This window comes from Acinonyx jubatus, chromosome E2 (genome assembly GCF_027475565.1).
Source record: "Acinonyx jubatus isolate Ajub_Pintada_27869175 chromosome E2, VMU_Ajub_asm_v1.0, whole genome shotgun sequence".
In the NCBI taxonomy this organism is placed as follows: domain Eukaryota; kingdom Metazoa; phylum Chordata; class Mammalia; order Carnivora; family Felidae; genus Acinonyx; species Acinonyx jubatus.
Genome location: NC_069396.1, coordinates 49227336 through 49247423, shown reverse-complemented (window position 1 = coordinate 49247423; position 20088 = coordinate 49227336). Strand labels below are relative to the sequence as shown.

The 20088-nt window shown below is 45.6% G+C and overlaps 1 protein-coding gene across 7 annotated transcripts in view; it reads left to right on the top strand.

The window, feature by feature from the left end:
• The first annotated feature begins 2712 nt into the window (after positions 1 to 2712).
• The window catches only part of LOC106973614 (zinc finger protein 285), a 52419-nt gene continuing 35043 nt past the window's right edge, over positions 2713 to 20088 (top strand). For 4 of the 7 annotated variants that reach the window (XR_003413563.2, XM_053209907.1, XM_027037736.2 and 1 more), the window contains exons 1-2: positions 2713 to 3500; positions 14675 to 14732. Coding sequence is in view for 2 of the 7 variants with exons in the window: in XM_053209907.1 (XP_053065882.1) it covers positions 3448 to 3500; positions 14675 to 14732 (111 nt within the window). In the remaining 5 variants the exon portion in view is untranslated. Of the gene's footprint in view, positions 3740 to 14674; positions 14733 to 20088 lie in introns of all 7 variants that reach the window. The other 3 variants (XR_003413562.2, XM_027037735.2, XM_053209906.1) reach the window with 1 other exon arrangement.

The window sequence follows — 20088 nt, the reverse complement described above, 5'->3', positions numbered from 1 at the left end:
TTACTTAGCACCTAGTACCAAATATAAGGTATACAAATGAACTGAGAAATTTGTGAGTTAGATACTTTCAGAGGCTGCATAATTTTTTTTGGCTTGGGCAGAAACGAGGTGATCTGGAGAACCGGGAGGAGCTGTCGTGCTCCAGTCTGCATCCTGACCCTCTGGGACCAGTGAGCCCCCAAGCCTGGCTTCGCAGAGGGCATTCCCGGGAGTCTGACTTCTTCATCCGGGAGGCTCGAGACCTGGGGCACAGTCCAGGCTGAGCTCCTCTCTGCTGCCCGGGCTACTAGACAAAGAACGTCAGGGAGGTGGGCGAGGGGCACCTTCTATCTAAGCGAACAGTTAGCGTGTCTGGGAGTCGAGCAGAGTGCAATGGTTAGCTTAGAGAAGGGGGCTTGAAGAAAATCTCCAGTATTTTGTGGAACAGCAGCAGGGTGATTCCTTCCAATCGTGGGGTGGGTTTTAGAGCCAAAGAGCCAGTGTAGACGCCATTCCTACACCTCAGACCTTCAAGGTTTGTGGTCGAAAAGTTCAACTCGCTTACTGGCTTTCCAAAGGAGGACCTCAGATTCTTGAAACTGGGCAGCACATCCCCAGTGTTCTGGAACTGGCTGTCAGATGCTGCCTGCAGCTACAGTCTTCTGAATGCCTGACCAGGGCTTAAAGGATCTGCTTCCAAGATGGCTCTGGGCACAAAAGAGCCTTGAACAGGAGGCCTCAATTCCTCAGTGGCTGTTGAAAAAGGTCTAAGATCCTCACCGCATGGGCTTCTGTACAGGACTGCCTGAGAGCCCTCATGACAGGGCAACAGACTTCCCTCAGAGCAAGTGAGCAGAGGGGAGAGAGCAAGCAAGAAGCCACAGTGCTTTTTTTGACCCTGAAATCGCCATCACTTCTGCTTTCTTCTGTTCCGTCGGAGCCACTAGTTTATGGGAAGGGGCAGTAGGCCTCCTGGAAGGAGGACCAGAGAATTCGTGGGTGTGTCTTGAAACTACCATACCTACTAACAAGCGTGGGAGAATCACACGGTTGGAATGGTTGTGGCAACAGTCAACTTTTGTAGATGTGCCCTGATCATTCTACCTGCCGGAGGCTGGCCTTGAGATGCCACTGGGTTGCCTACAGCTTACCCAGCTGCCAATCGGCTGCTGGTATTTCAGTGGCAGCAAGGGCTACAAGAGAGTCAAGGGCAGTGCTGTAACCGCTATGGATTGGTTTGCGTTGGGTGTAAAAGCGCGGTGCTTTCCGTGCAAAATCAGCAGCAGCAAGTGAAGTGAGGTGTTACTCTTGTCATTCTTTGAATGTCATATGGTAGAAAGGTTAATACAAGTTTCAGGGCGTTTGGAGAGTTGTGAGAGCACCATCTGCAGAGTGGAGTCAGTGATGGAATGCTCGGTAGCATACCAAGAATGATGTTGAACGAGTTGGCTCTAACGGAAGTGGGTTGGTTGGGGAGACGAGTCTGGTATAGAGTATGAAGTGTATTGTGACAGTAAGGCTGTGTCCCAGCAACAGGTTGACATGTGGTCGTTTTATAAGGTAGAGTCAGAGATTTAAGCTACCTATCCCCAAGCAGCTTTTGTGGGTCCAGACGAGGTGTAACTGTTCCTCAGAACAGTCGTTAGCCTGAATATAAATATTTCAGGTATAAAACGCAGCCTAGTATTATTCCATCACCAGATGGAAAAGAAAGCATGCCAATTTGGTGAGGTAATCTACCAGCACCCACTAGGATGAGGTGATAGGATAGCAGGTCAGACATTCACACACTTGGGAGATCTCCTGCATCCAGCTGTGTTGCTCACAGCACTGGAAACACCTAAGCCTGTTGTTGCCTTGGACCCCAGGGTCCCGGTGTAACATGGTGTCATGCAATTTGGCCATCAGGAGTACATGCATATCCTCTTTATCTCTTGAATTGTTACTTCTGACTGAAATTTGATGAATCGAGAGGTACTATGTGTCAGGCACTGTGGGTCTAAGCACTGGGGATACAACCATTAAGCCCGCTGTGGTTGGAGCAGAGTGGGCAAGCGAGAAAGTAGTAGGAGAGAGGTCAAAAAGGAGAGGCTCAGGGGCGCCTGGGTGGCTCAGTCGGTTGAGCGTCCGACTTCAGCTCGGGTCACGATCTCGCGGTCCGTGAGTTCCAGCCCCACGCTGGGCTCTGTGCTGACAGCTCGGAGCCTGGAGCCTGCTTCCGATTCTGTGTCTCCCTCTCTCTCTGCCCCTTCCCCTCTCACTCTCTGTCTTCCAAAAATAAAGAAATGTTAACAAGTATATGTTAAAAAAAAAAAAAAGGAGAGGCTACAGAATAAATTAATGCAAACGTGGAGAATTGACGTATTTATGGCAGATATTACTGAAGCACGTTGAAGAAAACATCCCCCTCTATCCAGTAAAAAGACTTAGTATCTGCCAAAATTAAGGATGACTCCCAGCCCTGGAGATTGCACTTTTTTTTTTTTTTTTCCCATCATGAGGAAACTAATGTCAAGATATCAATAGACAGGGATAGGCCAAAAGAATTTTGCTGTTCTCTTTATGCGCCTAAGTTGCAAAGCCAGTTGATAGTTGGGTATTATTTCTCCAGCTCCTGCCAAGGCATGGCGATGGGGGTCTTCAGTTATCTCCCATGTCTAGGACCAGAGCTAGCAAAGAGAGAATGTGTTCTCACCTGTTTTTTGTTTTTGTGTTTTGTTCGGTTTTGGGTTTTTTGGTTTTTTTGGTTTTGTTTTTGGTGCTTTCCTCCAGGCGAGGATTGTGGGCCTCTAGGGAAATGCTACAATTTTCTTACCCCAGGATGGCACAAAAAGAAAGACACTTTCTCTAACAGGAATCTTAAAATGCAAAAAGTAAGCCCCAAGAGCGGAGACTTCTCAAAGGGAATCTGAAAACTTCCCGTGTCTTCGTGATTTGTAGAAATAGGCCTCTTATAAGACCTCCACCCACCCCCCACCCAGACTCGTGCTATCCCCTGATTAAAAACAGAAGGCACTGGTTGTTAATTCTTTCTGCTTCAGAGAAGGAGAAACCTATCACAGGACAATGTCAGCTCTGAAGTGTGGAAGATCTTCCAGAGTCCCCTTCAATGGAAACAAGCCGTGAAAAGGGTATTTAAATACATTTTAATTGAAAAATTGCGTGTTTATAAAATTAAAGGGTATGTCTGCAGAGTTAAGAACCTGTAAAGGATTTTCACTAAAATGGGAAGAAGTGCTCATTTCCAGGTGGTAAGAGAATCTTGCCTCTCCTTTATTATCACGGGGGGAGAGTGATTTGTTTTCATTATTGCTAGCATTTCACTGTTATTTTACCACTCTTGCGATTGTTGTTATTTTCGTTTTAGGTAAATGACTGGCGTGCGGGTGACCCCAGCAGGGGCACGGGCCTCCTGGCTGCTGCGGCGCAGGGGCTTCTGGGGATTGTAGTCCGCAGACTTTCCTGCGCATGCGTTATGGGCTCCGGCGGGCGCCCTGGGCGACCTTGTTTGGGGCGCTGAGGTGAGTCCAGCCCGGACCGCGCCCCGGTCGGAGGCGCTAGGGGTGGAGGGTGTACAGTCGTGATCGCGCCCTGTTGCTAGATGGGAGGAGTTGGAAGCGGGGACTGGTGGCCAATGAAAGAGCCTTCTTGGCGGGGCGGAGTGTTGAGGTGCTCGCCCGGCATTCCTTGGGAAGAGGTGGGCGAGCTTGAGCTGGATTTGGGGGGACTGACTCCGGTAGTGCCTCTGCAGGTTTTGGATGTAGGAGCTGTGCATCCCCGCGTCGGGATTGGTGTCAGTCTTGGAATGTTCATCTCCAGATCCAGGCGGGGGGGGGGGGGGGCCGGAGGGCGTTGGCTCATGTTTGGGGGATAATGGTCTGGGCCAGGCGTCCCCGACTGGGGAGAGGGACGGGCCCAGCAGTTCATCTCCGAATATGGGGGACGGCTTGGTCTGTTCATCCCTGGGGTTGGCAGGGGGGCGGTTCGAGCTCAGCACCCCAAGGTTTCTGGAATCTTGGCTTCTGAACGCTGGGCTTGGCATCTGGTAGCTCTGTCTCCAGGGGGGTATCTTGTTACCCCAAACTGGGTTCACCTCGGTAAGTGTTGAGCTAAAGGACACAACCAAGCCAAAAACAAACAAACAAACAAACAAACAAACAACAAAAAGAGAAAAGGAAAAGGAAGGATTTTATTTGCAACGAGTAAAGGGGAACACCCGGGATATTTCCCAAAGCAGTGTCTCCTGGAACAATAAAACTGGGGAAGTTTTAAGCTAAGGGTGCCATACATATTCATGAAGGGTCTTGCGCAGTGGGGCAAAAGTCATCTTAAAGTGGGCGAGTCCGGGTCTTAGTTGGTTGAAGTCATGAGGGCCGGCAAGGGTCAGCATCATCAATTCTCTGGCCTCACTTGGTCTGGGATGTGGGTGCTCAAAGGGGTTTAGATCCTGCAAAGATTACTCAAGAATGTGCTTCAGGCCACGCTTCACTTTGGAGTCAGCACTGGGAGTTTTACCATCGATTTATTGTCCCAAATATGATTAGGCTATCTCGTGGCCTGAAAGTGGCTATGTATTCTTACATTCTTTTTTGTTCCCTTAAAACCGTTAACTACCGAGGTCTATTCTGCAATTTCAACATATCGCAGGGAGTTCTGCACGAAATGTGCTTCTGGCAAGTAGTGTCAGGTGCCAGTCAGGCTTAGATCACAAGAGGGCCAGGACATAAAAATGACTTTTCTTATGTCAAGAAGCTATGTCAACCACCCCCCCCACCACCAAAACCAAACAAACCAAACAAAAAAACCCAGCTATGTCTCTTCTGTCTTTTTCCGGGGAGCCCTAATTCTGCTTACCTCTTGGCTTTTCTCCTCCCTCTAGTTAGACGTCTAGAGTAGTCTCTGAATACAGTTTGAAAAGAACTGCCCCAAATGATTAACCCCAACCTCACCTTGCATGCCGAGAGGCAGGGAATGCAAACTTTGAAGCTGATTAGACATAAAGAGCAAATGGCAAATTGTTCGGTTGCAAACTGCCTCTCCATTTGATAGAATTAGAGAATTGATGTTAATTATTTGAGGTGTAATGTTAGCACTTTTAAAACTATTTCACGGGGCGCCTGGGTGGCTCAGTCGGTTGAGCGTCCGACTTCAGCTCAGGTCACGATCTCGCGGTCCGTGAGTTCGAGCCCCGCGTCGGGCTCTGGGCTGATGGCTCAGAGCCTGGAACCTGCTTCCGATTCTGTGTCTCCCTCTCTCTCTGCCCCTCCCCCGTTCATGCTCTGTCTCTCTCTGTCCCAAAAATAAATAAACGTTAAAAAAAAAACAACAACTATTTCACATCTTTTAGAGCTACGTAATGACGTATGTTTGGATTAGACAATATGATGAATATGGTGTCAGGGGTATGCTTCAAAATAATAAGTGAGTACGTTGGGAATAGGTAGCAGTATGGTTGAAATAAGAGTGGCCGCGCGTTGATAATTGCTTAAGCTGCATGATTGGTACCTGGGGGTTCATTCTGCTAGTCTGTCTACCTCTGCATGTGTTTGAAATGTTTATAATAAAATGTTTTTGAAACAGCTTTACAATGAACTAGCTAGGAAGTGCTCTGAGGAAGCATAGAAAGGTTGAATTTTGCTCCTAGCTGCATATAGTATGTGGGAGCCAGAAATCGCAAATTCCCTCTCAGACTAGACCCTTGGGCCCCGTGAGCCGCTGTGAGCTCAGAGGTGTGGTCAGCGCTTCAAGTGTCTCAATAAAATTCTGAGGTTTTCGTCTATTCTTTAAAAAAAATTTTTTTAATGTTTATTTTTGAGGGAGAGAGAGAGAGAGTGGGGGAGGGGCAGAGAAGGAGGGAGACACAGAATCCGAAGCAGGCTCCAGGCTCCGAGCTGTCAGCACAGAGCCTGATGCGGGGCTGAAACTCACGAGATCATGACCTAGCCAAAGTGGGCCACTTAAACTGATTGAGCCACTCAGGCCCCCGTATTCTTAATGAAATTGATTCATAGGTATTTTATGTCTTTTGTCTCTTGTGAAGGGGATAATTTTTTTCTTCTATCTCTGTAAATATGAGTGAGAAACCGGCCCACCAACCCAATCAAAGGAGGGACAAGGAGACTGGGAGCACAGTGAAGTGAGGCTTTAATCAACGTTCTTGCAAGAGCTGGTGTCTGAGGGACAGCCACACTCAGGGAAGCTACAGCAGACAATTTATCTCCTAGTGTGAAGCCCCTCCCCTGATTCCTCATTGGCTGAGCACTACAGAGGTCACAGCCTTACCCAGGCGTTGCCTATGCCCATATGCCTATGCCATAAAGCGGTCTGATTAGAACAAATGTACATTCCCTGAGATGACCAGAGACTTTCAGTCCCTCCTCCATTTATTCCTTGGCACATGCTCATTGCAAAGTCCACAAAAATAAGCCCGTGAAAATAAGCCTGCGAAACAGAGGGGAAGGAGGACCAGGAAGTGAAGTTTCCAAGGGTTTGGGACTCTGCTGTGGGTCCGGGCAGGGTGGGGTTTTAGACATATTTCCAGTACTTTGTAAACCTACTGTTAACTAGACTGCCCCGCTTTTGTTTGGTACTTCTGAAAATGAATCCTCTGCCTCACTTCTCACGCTATGGGTGTGTTTTTCAACACCTCAAACCACTATTTCCAAAACTGAGCTCCTAATCGGCTGCAAAACCCGGCTCTACAAAACCTTCTCCATCCTTCCAGTGAACAAGGCCAAAGCCTCCACCCCCTGCCTTCCACCCTGGATGGAAGCCATCGACAGAGCCCAGTGACCGTGTCTTCATTATAAACGCAGACCCCAGCAACTTCTCACTGCCTCCACCTCCGCTCCCTGACCCAAGACGCCATCATCCCTTGGTGGGATTGTCGTGATAACCGACCATCTGGTCTTCTGCTTCCCGTCTTGCCACTGTTAGTCCATTCTTAACAGCAGCCAGAATAACCCTATTGATACCTAAGTTAGATCATGTCACTCCTCTATTCAAAAGCCCTGCCTTTATTCCCACCTAATGAGGATAACAGCCAAAAGCCTTGAAACGGCCTGGAAGACCGCATACCATCTGGCTCGCATTTACCTTTCTTTCGTCTCTGATTATTCTTTCCCTCACTCGCTCCACTTTAGCCACGTGCCGCGCATGCTGCCACCTCTGGGTGTTGACCCTTGCTGTACGCTCTGTCTAGAATGTTCTCTGTACAGATATTTGTGTTGGTCACTCCTTTACTAGGTTAGGTCTTTACTCACAGATCACCCCCGTGAGGCTTCTCCTGACCACCCCATTTCATTCCCTATCCCCCTGCCCCATTTTTTCCCCCTCCATAACCTTTATTGCTATATCTTCAGTTTCTAGATCCCTGCCTGGCATACAGTAGGCACTTAATAAATATGTGTTGGATGAGGCAATGCCATCCTTGCTCTCTCTGAGCTTATGGCCAAGGGTGGAAGATAATGAAACAACCACAGTATAGAGCTACGATAAGAGAAATGCCAGCCACAGTCGGCATCTGCCATGGTGTGAATGTTTGGATCCCCTGAAATTCACATGTTTGAAATCCCAAGGCCCAGCGTGATGGTATTAAGAGGCAGGGCTTTGGGGCGCCTGGGTGGCTCAGTCGGCTAAGCGTCCGACTTCGGCTCAGGTCATGATCTCCCGGTTTGTGAGTTCGAGCCCCGCGTCGGGCTCTGGGCTGACAGCTCGGAGCCTGGAGCCTGCTTCAAATTCTATGTCTCCCTCTCTCTCTGCTCCTCCCCTGCTCACACTTGGTCTCTCTCTCCTTCAAAAATAAAAATTAAAAAAATATTAAAAAAAATAATAATAAAAAAAAAAAGAGGCAGGGCTTTGAAGGTGGTTATGGCCTGAGGGCAGAGCCCTCATGAGTGAGATCAATGCCCTTATAAAGGAGGGCCTAGAGGGCTCCCTTGCCTGGTCCACCCTGTGAGGAGAGGTGGAGACGACAAGAAGTCTGTGATCCAGAAGAGGGCCCTCACCTAACGGTGATCTTGGGCTTCTGGCCTCCAGAACTGTGACAAATACATTTCTGTTCTTTATAAACCACGCGGTATGTGGTAGTTTTGTTATAGGGGCTTGAACGGATGAAGACGGTGCGTGATATGGTGGAGATAATCAAGGAGGGCTTCCTGCGGAAGTAACACCCAAACTGGTACTTGAAGGTTAATAATAATGATAATAAATAATATTAATAATTTTATTAATATTTTATTAATATTAATATTAACTATGATATAATTATATGATATAATTATATATAATATATAATCATATATATTATATATAATATATATAATTTATATTTATATATAAAAACATAAATATATAAATATATAATATATAATTAAATATTAATTATGTAAATATAAATATTAATACTATTAATAATAATGATAACAATAATGATAATAATAGTAACACAATGTTGAATCTCTTCAGGATTCTTCAGGATCGGCCCCTGGTAATGTCTCCGGCATTGTCTTAGCCGGACTTGGCCCTGTGACTCTCTGTTCTAGTCTATACCCATGTGCTTCCTGGCCTTTGGTGGGACCGCAGCATTGCCCACGTGTGTGTTTTCGCCCACATTGCCACTTCTTCATTAGCCTTCTCCTTCCTTGTCAGTTGGGCAAATGCCTTCTGTTTCTTTGGGCATCAGCTACAGTTCCATTATCATCTCTCGAAAGCCTTCCCTGACAGCCTGGAGCCCTCTCGGGCTGTGTCGGGTTTCTGTTCCCTGTGTCTTTGTTCAGTTTTGTGCAGCCACATCTGCTGCAGCCCTTCTCACGTTCCAATTTACCGGCTCACCTCTCCACCCCCTAGTTTGCCTCCCCTTTAGATCAGGGACTGATTTTTTTTTTTTTTTAATGTTTATTTTTGAGAGCCAAAGAGACAGAGCACGAGCTGGGGAGGGGCAGAGAGAGAGGGGGACACAGAATCCCAAGCAGGCTCCAGGCTCTGAGCTGTCAGCACAGAACCAGACATGGGGCTCAAAGCCACAAACCGCGAGATCATGACCTGAGCCAATTGGACACCAACCAACTGAGCCACCCAGGTGCCCCAAAGGGATGTCTTTTATTTTTATTTATTTATTTATTTAATTTTAGGGTTTTTTTAAAAAAAAATGTATGTTTATTTTTGAGAGTGAGAGAAACAGAGTGAGCAGGGGAGGAGCAGAGAGAGAGAGGGAGACACAGAATCCCAAGCAGGCTCCAGGCTCCGAGTTATTGGCCCAGAGCCCGATGAGGAGCTTGAACTCAGAAACCGCGAGATCATGACCTGAGCCAAAATCAGAGGCTTAACGGGCTGAGTCACCCAGGCACCCTGATCAGGGACTGAATCTTACATTTTTATCTGGAGCACTTAGCATACAGCCCAGTACACAACACTTACTGACTCCTTATTGTATGCTAGGCGCCACTCTGAGCACCTTGCACGTCATAACTTACTGAGTTCCCACAATGACACTTAGAAATAGGTTCTCTCGATATCCTGTCTTGTACAGAGGAAGGAACTAAGGCACCAGGAGCTGGTTCGACCAAGGGCACACAGCCAGTGGATGACAAAGCCACGCCTTGAACCCAGGGAGTCTGGTTTCAGAGTCTAATTTTTTTTTTTTTTAAACAGCCAGGCTCTACTGCGTTTTCTCCTAGTCAGCATTCAATGCATGGGTCATATACCCAATGCATGGGTTTTCCTTGCACCTTAGATCTCAAGATCTGATCTTTTCAGTCTGAGAATTGAGTCAGGCAAAGGCCCAGACTTCTCCATTCATTCATTCATTTGGCACCTACTGCATGCTAAACTTGCCATATGTACACGAATGATACAATTTCTAGTCATTAGGAGCACATGTTACAGGAGAGAAAGCAAAAAGTAACCAGGAAAATTGAAGTAGGATATGAAAAGTGTTGTAGTGGACGTCAGTACCAGATCCTGTGGTCTGACCATAGAAGACTGATCCCCATGGGCAGGGGATATGGGAAGGTCACTAGAAAAGCCCTCCCATAGTCCTATACTTCATAGTCACTTGAACTGGCCAGTGACAGGCTTTGTCATGTGCACACAGCCATGTCTCACTAGCCTTTAAGTTTTTGGACAGGCTTTCTGGGGGTAGGGCGGCTATGCACATCTGTGCAGGCTGCGTACTGCACAAGGAGACCACATCAAAGGCATACTATTCACATAGGACACACATGCAATTTTCAGCAAGTAGCAATAAAAGTGCTCCGTTGCTTTATTCTAACAAAAATCACTATGTGATAAGAATTTTCCAACAGGTGGAAGAAAAGTATCTTGAAGAAGGGACACATTTTCTAATATGCTCAAAGGCATATTGGCATGGACTAGAGACAGCCCTGCCTGCCGTCCTGCCACAGGCCCTGAGGGCTGAGGGCTGAAGCCAGCTCTCGTAGAGCCCTCCAGCTCAGATACTCACAGATGACAGACGAACCACTTTGACATTATCACATGACATTCACCCTCATGCACACAGAAGAAATGGTCTTTGTCCCGTTCCTGAGATGATTACACAGGATTGCTAGGCACATCTCTCTCCGTTTTGAATCCTCTGGAACTTCTAAGAAGAGTCAGGAATCTGGAAGCAGGGTTTTGGGGAAAACTCAGGGCTTATATTTCTTTTTTTTTTTTTTATGTTTATTTTTTAGAGAGAAAGAGAGAGAACAAGGGGTAGGGGGCAGAGGGAGGGAGGGACAGAGGATCTGAAGCGGGCTCTGTGCTGACCACAGAGAGCCCATGTGGACTCAAACTCACAAACTGTGAGATCATGTGACCTGAGCTGAAGTCAGGTGCTCAACTGACTGAGCCACCCAGGAGCCCCGGGGCTTCTCTTTCTGATTGTGTTTCTTGGCACCTGAAGTTCCAGATTCAATTGTTGCTTTCCCTGCAGCTCCTCTTCCCCTCCAGAGGTTGCCGTGGGGACCTGGTCTCTGTCCTGCTTCAGGACTCAGATCAGAATGCGATTAGCACTGTACTTAGGGGTTTAACAAATCTTTGTGGGAGCCCAGAATAAGGTGATTCATGCTTTCTACTAGAGGTAGTAAGGGGGTGGGGGGAAACGGTGAAGATTTGCCAAAAAGTCATTTTGTATTCTATTAACCTGATTCTGTAACCCTGCAAGCTGCTCGTGGGGTGGCCAGCAGACTGGGGCCAGTCAGAGAGCTAAATGTTATTGGTCTGTGACCAGATAATTTCAGAAATTGAGTGTAAACCTTGAAAAATTTGTGTATCAGTTCTAGCAATTGTATGATAACTGATCAATCTGATGATTTAAAAACGGGCTTGTAATTTGTATGCCTAAGTATGTACTTTTTCTAGAAATTTCTTTTTACTTTTTCCATATTTTTATTTTATTTTATTTATTTATTTTAAAATATAATTTATTGTCAAGTTAGCTATCATACAGTGTATACAGTGTGCTCTTGGTTTTGCGGGTAGATTCCCGTGATTCATCGCTTACATACAACACCCAATGCTCATCCAACAAGTGCCCTCCTCAATGCCCATCACCCATTTTTCCCTCTCCCCCCGCTCCCCCGCCATCAACCCTCAGTTTGTTCTCTGTATTTAAGAGTCTCTTATGGGTTTTCCTCCCTCTCTGAAACCACTTTTTTCCCCTTCCCTTCCCCCATGGTCTTCTGTTAAGTTTCTCAAGTTCCACATATGAGTGAAAACATAATATCTGTCTTTCTCTCACTGACTTAGTTCACTTAACATAATATCCTCCAGTTCCATCCACATTGCTGCAAATGGCAGGCTTTCATTCTTTCTCGTTGCCAAGTAGTGTTCCATTGTATATATAAACCACATCTTCTTCATCCATTCGTCAGTTGATGGGCATTTGGGCTCTTTCCATAGTTTGGCTATTGTTGAAAGCGCTGCTATAAACATTGGGGGTACAAGTGCCCCTATGCATCAGCACTCCTGTATCCCTTGGGTAAATTCCTAGCAGTGCTATTTCTGGGTCACAGGGTAGCTCTATTTTTAATTTTTCAAGGAACCTCCATGCTGTTTTTCAGAGTGGCTGCACCAGTTTGCATTCCCACCAACAGTGCAAGAGGGTTCCCCTTTCTCCACATCCTCGCCAACATCTGTTGTTTCCTGAATTGTGAATGTTAGCCATTCTGACAGGTGTGAGGTGGTATCTCAATGTGGCTTTGATTTGTCTTTCCCTGATGATGAGTGATGCTGAGAATCTTTTCATGTGTCAGTGTGGCCAGTAGGCCATCTGGATGTCTTCTTTGTAAAAGTGTCAGTTCATGTCTTCTGCCCATTTCTTCATTGGATTATTTTTTTTTTCAGGTGTTGAGTTTGGTAAGTTCTGTATATCGTTTGGATATTAACCCTTTATCCGATATGTCATTTGCAAATATCTTCTCCCATTCTGTCAGTCGCCTTTTAGTTTTGTTGATTGTTTTCTTTGCCGTGCAGAAGCTTTTTATCTTGATGAGGTCCTAGTAGTTCATTTTGGCTTTTATCTCCCTTGCCTTCGGAGACATGTTGCAGCCAAGGTCAAAGAGGTTGTTGCCTGTTTACCCCTCTAGGGTTTTGATGGTTTCCTGTCTCACATTTAGGTCTTATATCCATTTTGATTTTATTTTTGTGTATGGTGTAAGAAAGTGGTCCAGTTTAATTTTTCTGCATGTTACTGTCCAGTTAGAAATTTCTTTTTAACTGTATTTTACCAAAATATTAGTCAGTGACAGATGAAAATAACAGTGAAAATAACGTGAAACTGGTCCTTCACCACAGGTAGTTTTTTTTTTAACGTTTATTTATTTATTTTGAAAGAGAGAGAGAGCAAGTGTGAGCAGGGGAAAGGCAGAGAGAGACAGGGAGAGAGAGAGAATCACAAGCAGGCTCCAATGCTTAGCACAGAGCCTGATGCGGGGCTCAATCTCACAAACTGAGATGCTGACATGAGCTGAAATCAGGAGTTGTATGCTTAACCAACTGAGCTACCCACACACCTCTCACAACAGGTAGTTAAAAAAAATTTTTTTTTTTAATGTTTATTTATTTTTGAGAGAGAGACAGTGAGAGCCAGGGAGGGGCAGAGAGAGAGGCGGTGGGGGAGACAAAGAATCTGAAGCAGGCTCCAGGCTCTGAGCTGTCAGCACACAGCCCGACATGGGGCTCGAACCCATAAACCATGAGATCATGACCTGACCTGAAGTCGGACTCTTAACTGACTGAGCCCCCTAGGCGCCCCCAGGTCGTTTTGAGAAGCACTATCTGAGAAGACAGAGACATGGTCTTTGGTTTTTATCCTTTAATCTTTGGGGTTCCCACAGTGCCTACAGCAGAAATTTTACACACTCGGTTTCTCCCGGAAGGCCAGAGGCTACCATATGTACAGAGTTTTTCAGATAGGAAATAAACACCAGAGTCAGAATGGTAAGTTGAGACGAGCTTAAAATAAAGGGGCAGTTTACCAAAGTGTGGGCAGGGTGTGGTAATCAAGAAAGGATCTTGCAATATCCCAGATCTGCTCATAGCAGGGTCACGGACTGTCGTCCCTAGGGTGGAAGGGCTGAGGGAGGAGCCAGTTACCAGACCTGGGGAAAGAGATCTGAGAGGAGGGCCACTGATAGGTGCTGTGACCTTTGGTCAAGGGGTATGAAACAGCCAGTCCAAAGCAACTCCAGGAAAGAGCTGGGGAAATACTCTGACTTCACTTACGTGCCTTCCCTGGATCTCCTGCTGACTTGCCCTATTGGCTAAGTTCCACTGGAAGCTGGAGGGCAAGGGGGTCTCCTGCTACAGGCAGGGCAGGGAAAGGAGTTGAGTGGATGTAGAGTGCCAAGTTCCCAGGGCCTCCTCCTACCTGCTTCTGTCCACCAGCAGATCTAGAGAGTTCCTCGCTCCATCCTGTGAGCTTTTCCAGAGCAGAGTGTGCCTTCCATGTTGTAGCTGTGTCATCAGTATTTGCAAAAGTCACAGGGTCCCAGAGCGCAGAATGGGTGCTGGAGAGAGGTTGTTTTGTAAGATCTCAGCTAACTGAAAGTTCTTCAGCTTCCACGTCCTGGTTACACAGTAATTTGCGTGTGAAAGTGGAAGCGAAAGAAGGTTCCCCCGTCATGCTGAGATCACTCTCCAAGTCAGACATTCTGGAGCCTGTTTTCCGGAATGACTAGGATGCAGGTGAGGTCAACACATTCGCAAGTCTGAGAAAAGGAAAAGCGTGGCAGTTTTGACTGAAAAGTTTGAGGAGCGAGACAGGGTGGAAGGCGGGCAGGGGAGAAGGCTTGAGGGGGTGAGATTCAGTCCGTTGAGAATGAGAAGAAAGGTAAAGATACCTTGGGAGGGAAGAATGCGTGAAAAAATTGTACAGATAAGAAGAAACCAGGACAGGGGCGCCTGGGTGGCTCAGTCGGTTAAGCGGCCGACTTCGGCTCAAGTCACGATCTCCCAGTTCGTGAGTTCGAGCCCCACGTTGGGCCCTGTGCTGACAGCTCAGAGCCCGGAGCCTGCTTCGGATTCTGTGTCTCTGTCTCTCTCTGCCCCTCCCCTGCTCACACTCTCTGTATCTCTCTCTCTCTCTCTCAAAAATAAATAAACATTAAAAAAAAGTTAAAAAAAAAAAAAAGAAGAAACCAGGATTTACTCAGAATTTGTTAAACCCACACTCTCATGGATTCTTTCTTTGTAGTTCTGCGTTCTCGGGATCCCATTCTTTCCAAGAGGAAGACAGTATGGTTAAGTTCCGGGTAAGTCAAGGTTTCCTTTCTCCCTCTTAAATACCACGTCCCTTCTGGGGAGCTATTTTCTGAAAGGAAATGGCCAAGTTTTGAGTGGCAGCCGTGTCTTAGACGCTTCACCTTGCTCCTAACAGCTGTGTGAGAGAGGTGGTGTTAACTCCCTTTGCAGAAAGGAAGGAACAGGCTCAGAGATGTCAGGATGCCTAGTTCAGGCTATTCCAAGTGTGGCTCGCACACAAGTGCCAGTCCATGAGCTGCTTGTCACAGAGAGATCAATACAGCAATCAAAAGGAAGAATCCAGAAGCTTTTAATGTTTATTTCTGAGAGCGAGAGAGAGAGAGAGAGAGAGAGAGAGAGAGAGAGAGCACGTGCCGGGGAGGGGCAGAGAGAGAGAGGGAGACACAGAATCGGAAGCAGGCTCCAGGCTCTGAGCTGTCAGTGCAGAGCCCAATGCAGGGCTCCAACTCATGGACCGTGAGATCGTGACCTGAGCCGAAGTCAGACGCTTAACCGACTGAGCCACCCAGGCACCCCAGAAACTTCTATGGCAATGCAGCATTGCCACAACATTCGAGTGCGTGGTCAGTACATACATGACCACACTCTGAGTAGTGCGGGGTCCAGTCCACATAAGTGGCAAGATTTGAATGGGTATATGTCCATCAGGGTTCAACCAATGAAGTAGGAACAACATGAGATATATAGTAAGAAGAGATTTGGGTGAGATTTCTTTTATGTGACTGGGGGTGGGGGCGGGGTGCAGGGCAAATTGGAAATCCCAGGGCGGGCTGGAACTCTTAGATACAGACTGGGACTGCTGTCTATAGGTAGAATTTTTTCTCTTAGGGGAGCCTCAGTTCTGGTCTTAAGGCCCTTCAACTGATTGAGTCAGGCCCACCCAGATTATTTAAAATAATCTCCTTCAAAGTCATCTGATTATGGACTTTAATCACCTCTACAAAACATCTTCACAGCAACACCTAGATTAATTTTTGCTTCAATAATGGGACCGTAGTCTAGCCAAGTTGATGCATCAAAAAGGCCATCCGAGGGTGCAGCCGTGATTTTTTTAAATCATGAAAAATGTTTTAATTATGAAAATATACAAAAAGGGAAAAGAGTACTACGAATGCCGATGTAGAGCGCAGGCTCAACGTTTTGCCACATCTGCTTCATCGATCTCGTTTTCACTTTCCTTTTTTTCTTTCCCAAAGCATTTGAAAAGAAGATCCCGATAGCACGTTGTTTTGTTTTGTATTGGTTTTGTTCTGAGCCCATTACTTTCTTAGAGCAGCTCGGGTGCGAGCTAACATAAATGCGCTCCCGCTCCTTTCCTCTGCCTGGACGCCATCTTGCCTGAGTCCGCCCCTTCTCCTTAGGGACATTTTCTAGCTTCTAAATTATTGCCAGCAACTGTTTTACCAAGTGTTTCACACTGTATCACCCAGGCGACCCTTTTTCCAGCCTCTGCTAACAGTTTCCTCACCCATTACCGCCCGGTCCCAAAGTCCGTGCCAGAGATATTTATTTGGTAGCATTCTGCTCGTGGTAGCAGTTTTATCGGTTAGCTTGGATGTGTTGGGTGGTGGCAGAGGAGGAAGGAAGCAAGTGGAAACATTCGAGACCTCTTAAAGGCCTAGGCTCAGAGCTGGAACAAGTCGTGGAGCCAAATCCAAAGTCACGGGGCAATGAAATGCACTCTGGTCTTGTAGCGGCACTGGGGAGTGTGAGAGAATTTTGTTAAATAGCAATCTAAGTTACCATTCTCCTCTATATACTTCAGTATGTATTTCTACTGACGATAGAAAAAAAATGACTGAGATTATCAAGTTGTTCTTTGGTATCATCTAATACCCAGGCAATAATCAATTTTCCCCGATTATCTCAAAAATGCTTCTGTTTGCTGTCATTCAATGGGTTCCTCCAGCTATCACCTTTCCTATAAATGGAAGCACGAAACACTTGGATAAATTCAGGTCCCAGATTTTACAAGAGTACTTCGTAAATGGTGCTGGGTGCTGAGAACAAGATTTTTTAGGTCATTGATTGTATCTGTATTGGTTTACACATTTGGGTCATTCATATTTTTGGACAGTCCTTGTACCGGCATTGTATGGCAGTCTCTGCGTAGGATCCCAGCAAAGAATCCACCCGGCTGCAAAGGGTGGTGGGAATTGGGTGTTTTGTTTTCCCAGAGTGTTGAGACGAAGAAGGGAGAAGGGGGTTAGGCTGGGTGAGCCTGCATTCCTAACCCCTTCTCCCTAGAGTTATGCCACTGGGCTGTCCAGTATCTGTGGTTCCTGGCCTGCTCGCTCCAACTCCTTTCTGTTGCCTCCTACCACCGAGAGAAATGCTGCTAAGATATACTGGGTGGTTAACGAGCTGAAACTTATTTGCACAGCTCTGGAGACTGAGAAGTCCAAAATCAGGTAGCTGGCAGCTTTGGTGTTTGGTGAGGGCCCGCTTTGTCATCAGTAGATGGCCATCTTCTTGCTGTGTGTCCTCACATGGCAGAAAGGGTGAGCTCTCTGGGAGATCTTTTAGAAGGGCATCAATCCCACTTATGAGGCTCTACTCTGATGACCTAATCACCTCCAGAAGCTTTCACCTTTTAATGCTATCACCTTGGGGTATTAAGATTTCAATATATGAATTTGGGGGGGGGGGCTGGGACACAAACAGCCAGTCCATAATGCCTCTCCACCTACTTTCTGTTTTTAATAATTGCCGTGCTTTGGTGAATTGAACAGTTGCTAAATGCTAATTGCATAAATGCTCCATGAAATACATTTTAACTTCTCACAGCTTTGGTTGGAAGCATTTTTGAGGTGCAGAGCCTAATGAGAGTCACATGTCTGTGACCACGTAGTTGAGCAGTGTGAGAAGTACACTGATAACATTTTATTTTATTTTATTTTATTTTATTTTATTTTTATTATACATTTTAAAAATTACATTTATTTATTTTTGAGAGACAGAGTGAGACAGAGCACGAGTGGGGTAGGAGTAGAGAGAGGAGACACAGAATCCAAAGCAGGCTCCAGGCTCCAAGCTGTCAGCACAGAGCCCAACAGGGCTCGAACCCACGAACTGTGAGATCATGACCTGAGCCGAAGTCAGACATTTAACCGACTGAGCCACCCAGGCGGCCCTACAATGATAACATTTTATTTAAAAATGTGTTTTCTTGGTCAGGGGATGGCTATTAATACTAGATTATTTTTCCCCTCAACTTTTTATTTTCAAATTTTTTAATTCACGGAAAAGTGGAAAAAACAGTATAGTATATGATCTTTAACTAGATTCATAGTTGTTAACTTGTACGCATATATATAATACACATATATACACACATACTTATCTATATTTCATCTTTTTTAAAACTTTTTTTAATGTTTACTTATTTTTGAGAGAGAGAGAATGTGAGCAGGGGAGGGGCAGAGAGAGAGAGAGGGAGACACAGAATCTGAAGCAGGCTCCAGACTCTAAGGGATCAGCACAGAGCCCGATGCAGGGCTCAAACTCACTAACTGTGAGATCATGACCTGAGCCAAAGTCCGACACTTAACCAACTGAGCCACCCAGGAGCCCCTATCTATATTTCATTTTGCTGACCCAGTCGAGAACGAATTGCAGGCGTCATTATTCATCCCTAGATGCTTCAGCATGTATCTCCTAAGAATAAGGTCGTTTTCCTACATCTCCACATTACTGTCATCACTCAAGAAATTTATTTTTGGGGACGCCTGGGTGGCTCAGTCAGTTGAGTGATCGACTTCCACTTAGGTCGTGATCTCATGGTTCGTGGGTTCAAGCGCCGCGTCAGGCTCTGTGCTGACAGCTCAAAGCCTGGAGCCTGCTTCGGATTCTGTGTCTCCCTCTCTCTCTCTGCCCCTCCCTGGCTTGTGCTCTGCCTCTCAAAAATGAATAAATGTTAAAAAAAATTTTTTTAAGAAATTTATTTTTTTATTCAGTGTTATATAGTTTCAGGTGTACAACATGATGATTCAATAATTCTATATATTTCTCAGTGCTCATCGTGATAAGTGTCCTCTTTTTTTTTGTAATTTTTTTCCATTTTATTTATTTTAAAGAGAGAGCACGTGAGTGAGGGAGAGGGGCAGAGGGAAAGAGAGAACCTTAAGCTGAGCATGGAGCCCAATGTGGGGCTCGATCCCATGACCCTGGGATCATGACCAGAGCTGAAATCAAGTGTCAGATGTGCAACCAATGAGCAACCCAGGTGTCCTGATAAATGTACTTTTTAATCCCCTCTGTTTCCCCCACCTCCCCACTCACCTCCTCTCTGGTGACCACCAGTTCTCTGTATTTAAGAATGTGTTTTTTGTTTCTTTTTTTTCCCTTTTTTTAAAAAATTTTTTTTTAACATTTATTTATTTTTGAGACAGAGAGAGACAGAGCATGAATGGGGGAGGGGCAGAGAGAGAGGGAGACACAGAATCGGAAGCAGGCTCCAGGCTCTGAGCCATCAGCCCAGAGCCCGACACGGGGCTCAAACTCATGGACCTCGAGATCGTGACCTGAGCTGAAGTTGGACGCCCAACCAACCGAGCCACTCAGGCGCCCCTCTTTTTTTCCCCTTTAATCATTTGTTTTGTTTCTTAAATTCCACATGTGAGTGATATCATATGGTATTTGTCTTTCTCTGATTGACTTATTTTAGTTAGCATTATGCCCTCTAGGCCCATCCATGTTGTTACAGATATCAAGAGTTCAATCCTTTTTATGGCTGAGTAATATACCATTGTGCAGTGTGTGTGTGTGTGTGTATCTCTGTGTGTGTATACCACATCTTTATCCATTCATCTATTGATGGGCACTTGGGTTGCTTCCTTATCTTGGCTATTGCAGATAATGTTGCAATGAACATAGGAGTGTGTATATCTTTTTGAATTAGTGTTTTTGTTTCCTTTGGGTAAATACTGTGCATAAAAATAAACTCAAAATGGATTAAAGACCTAAATGTGAGACCTGAAGCCATAAAATTCTTAGAAGAAAACATAAGCAGTGATTTCTTTGACATTGGCCATAGAAACATTTTTCTGGATATGTCTCCTCTGGGAAGGAAAACAAAAGCAAAATTAAACTGCTTGGACTACACCAAAATAAAAAGCTTTTGCACAGAAAAGGAAACCATCAACAAAATAAAAAAGGCAACCTAATGAATGGGAAAAGATATTTGCAAATGATATATCTGATAAGCGGTTAATATCCAAAATATATAAAGAACTTAGGCCAAAAAGATCAAAAAGACCCAAATAATCCAATTGAAAAATGGGTAGCAGATAGGAATAGACATTTTTAAAAAATGTTTATTTATTATTTTTGAGAGAGAGAGAGAGC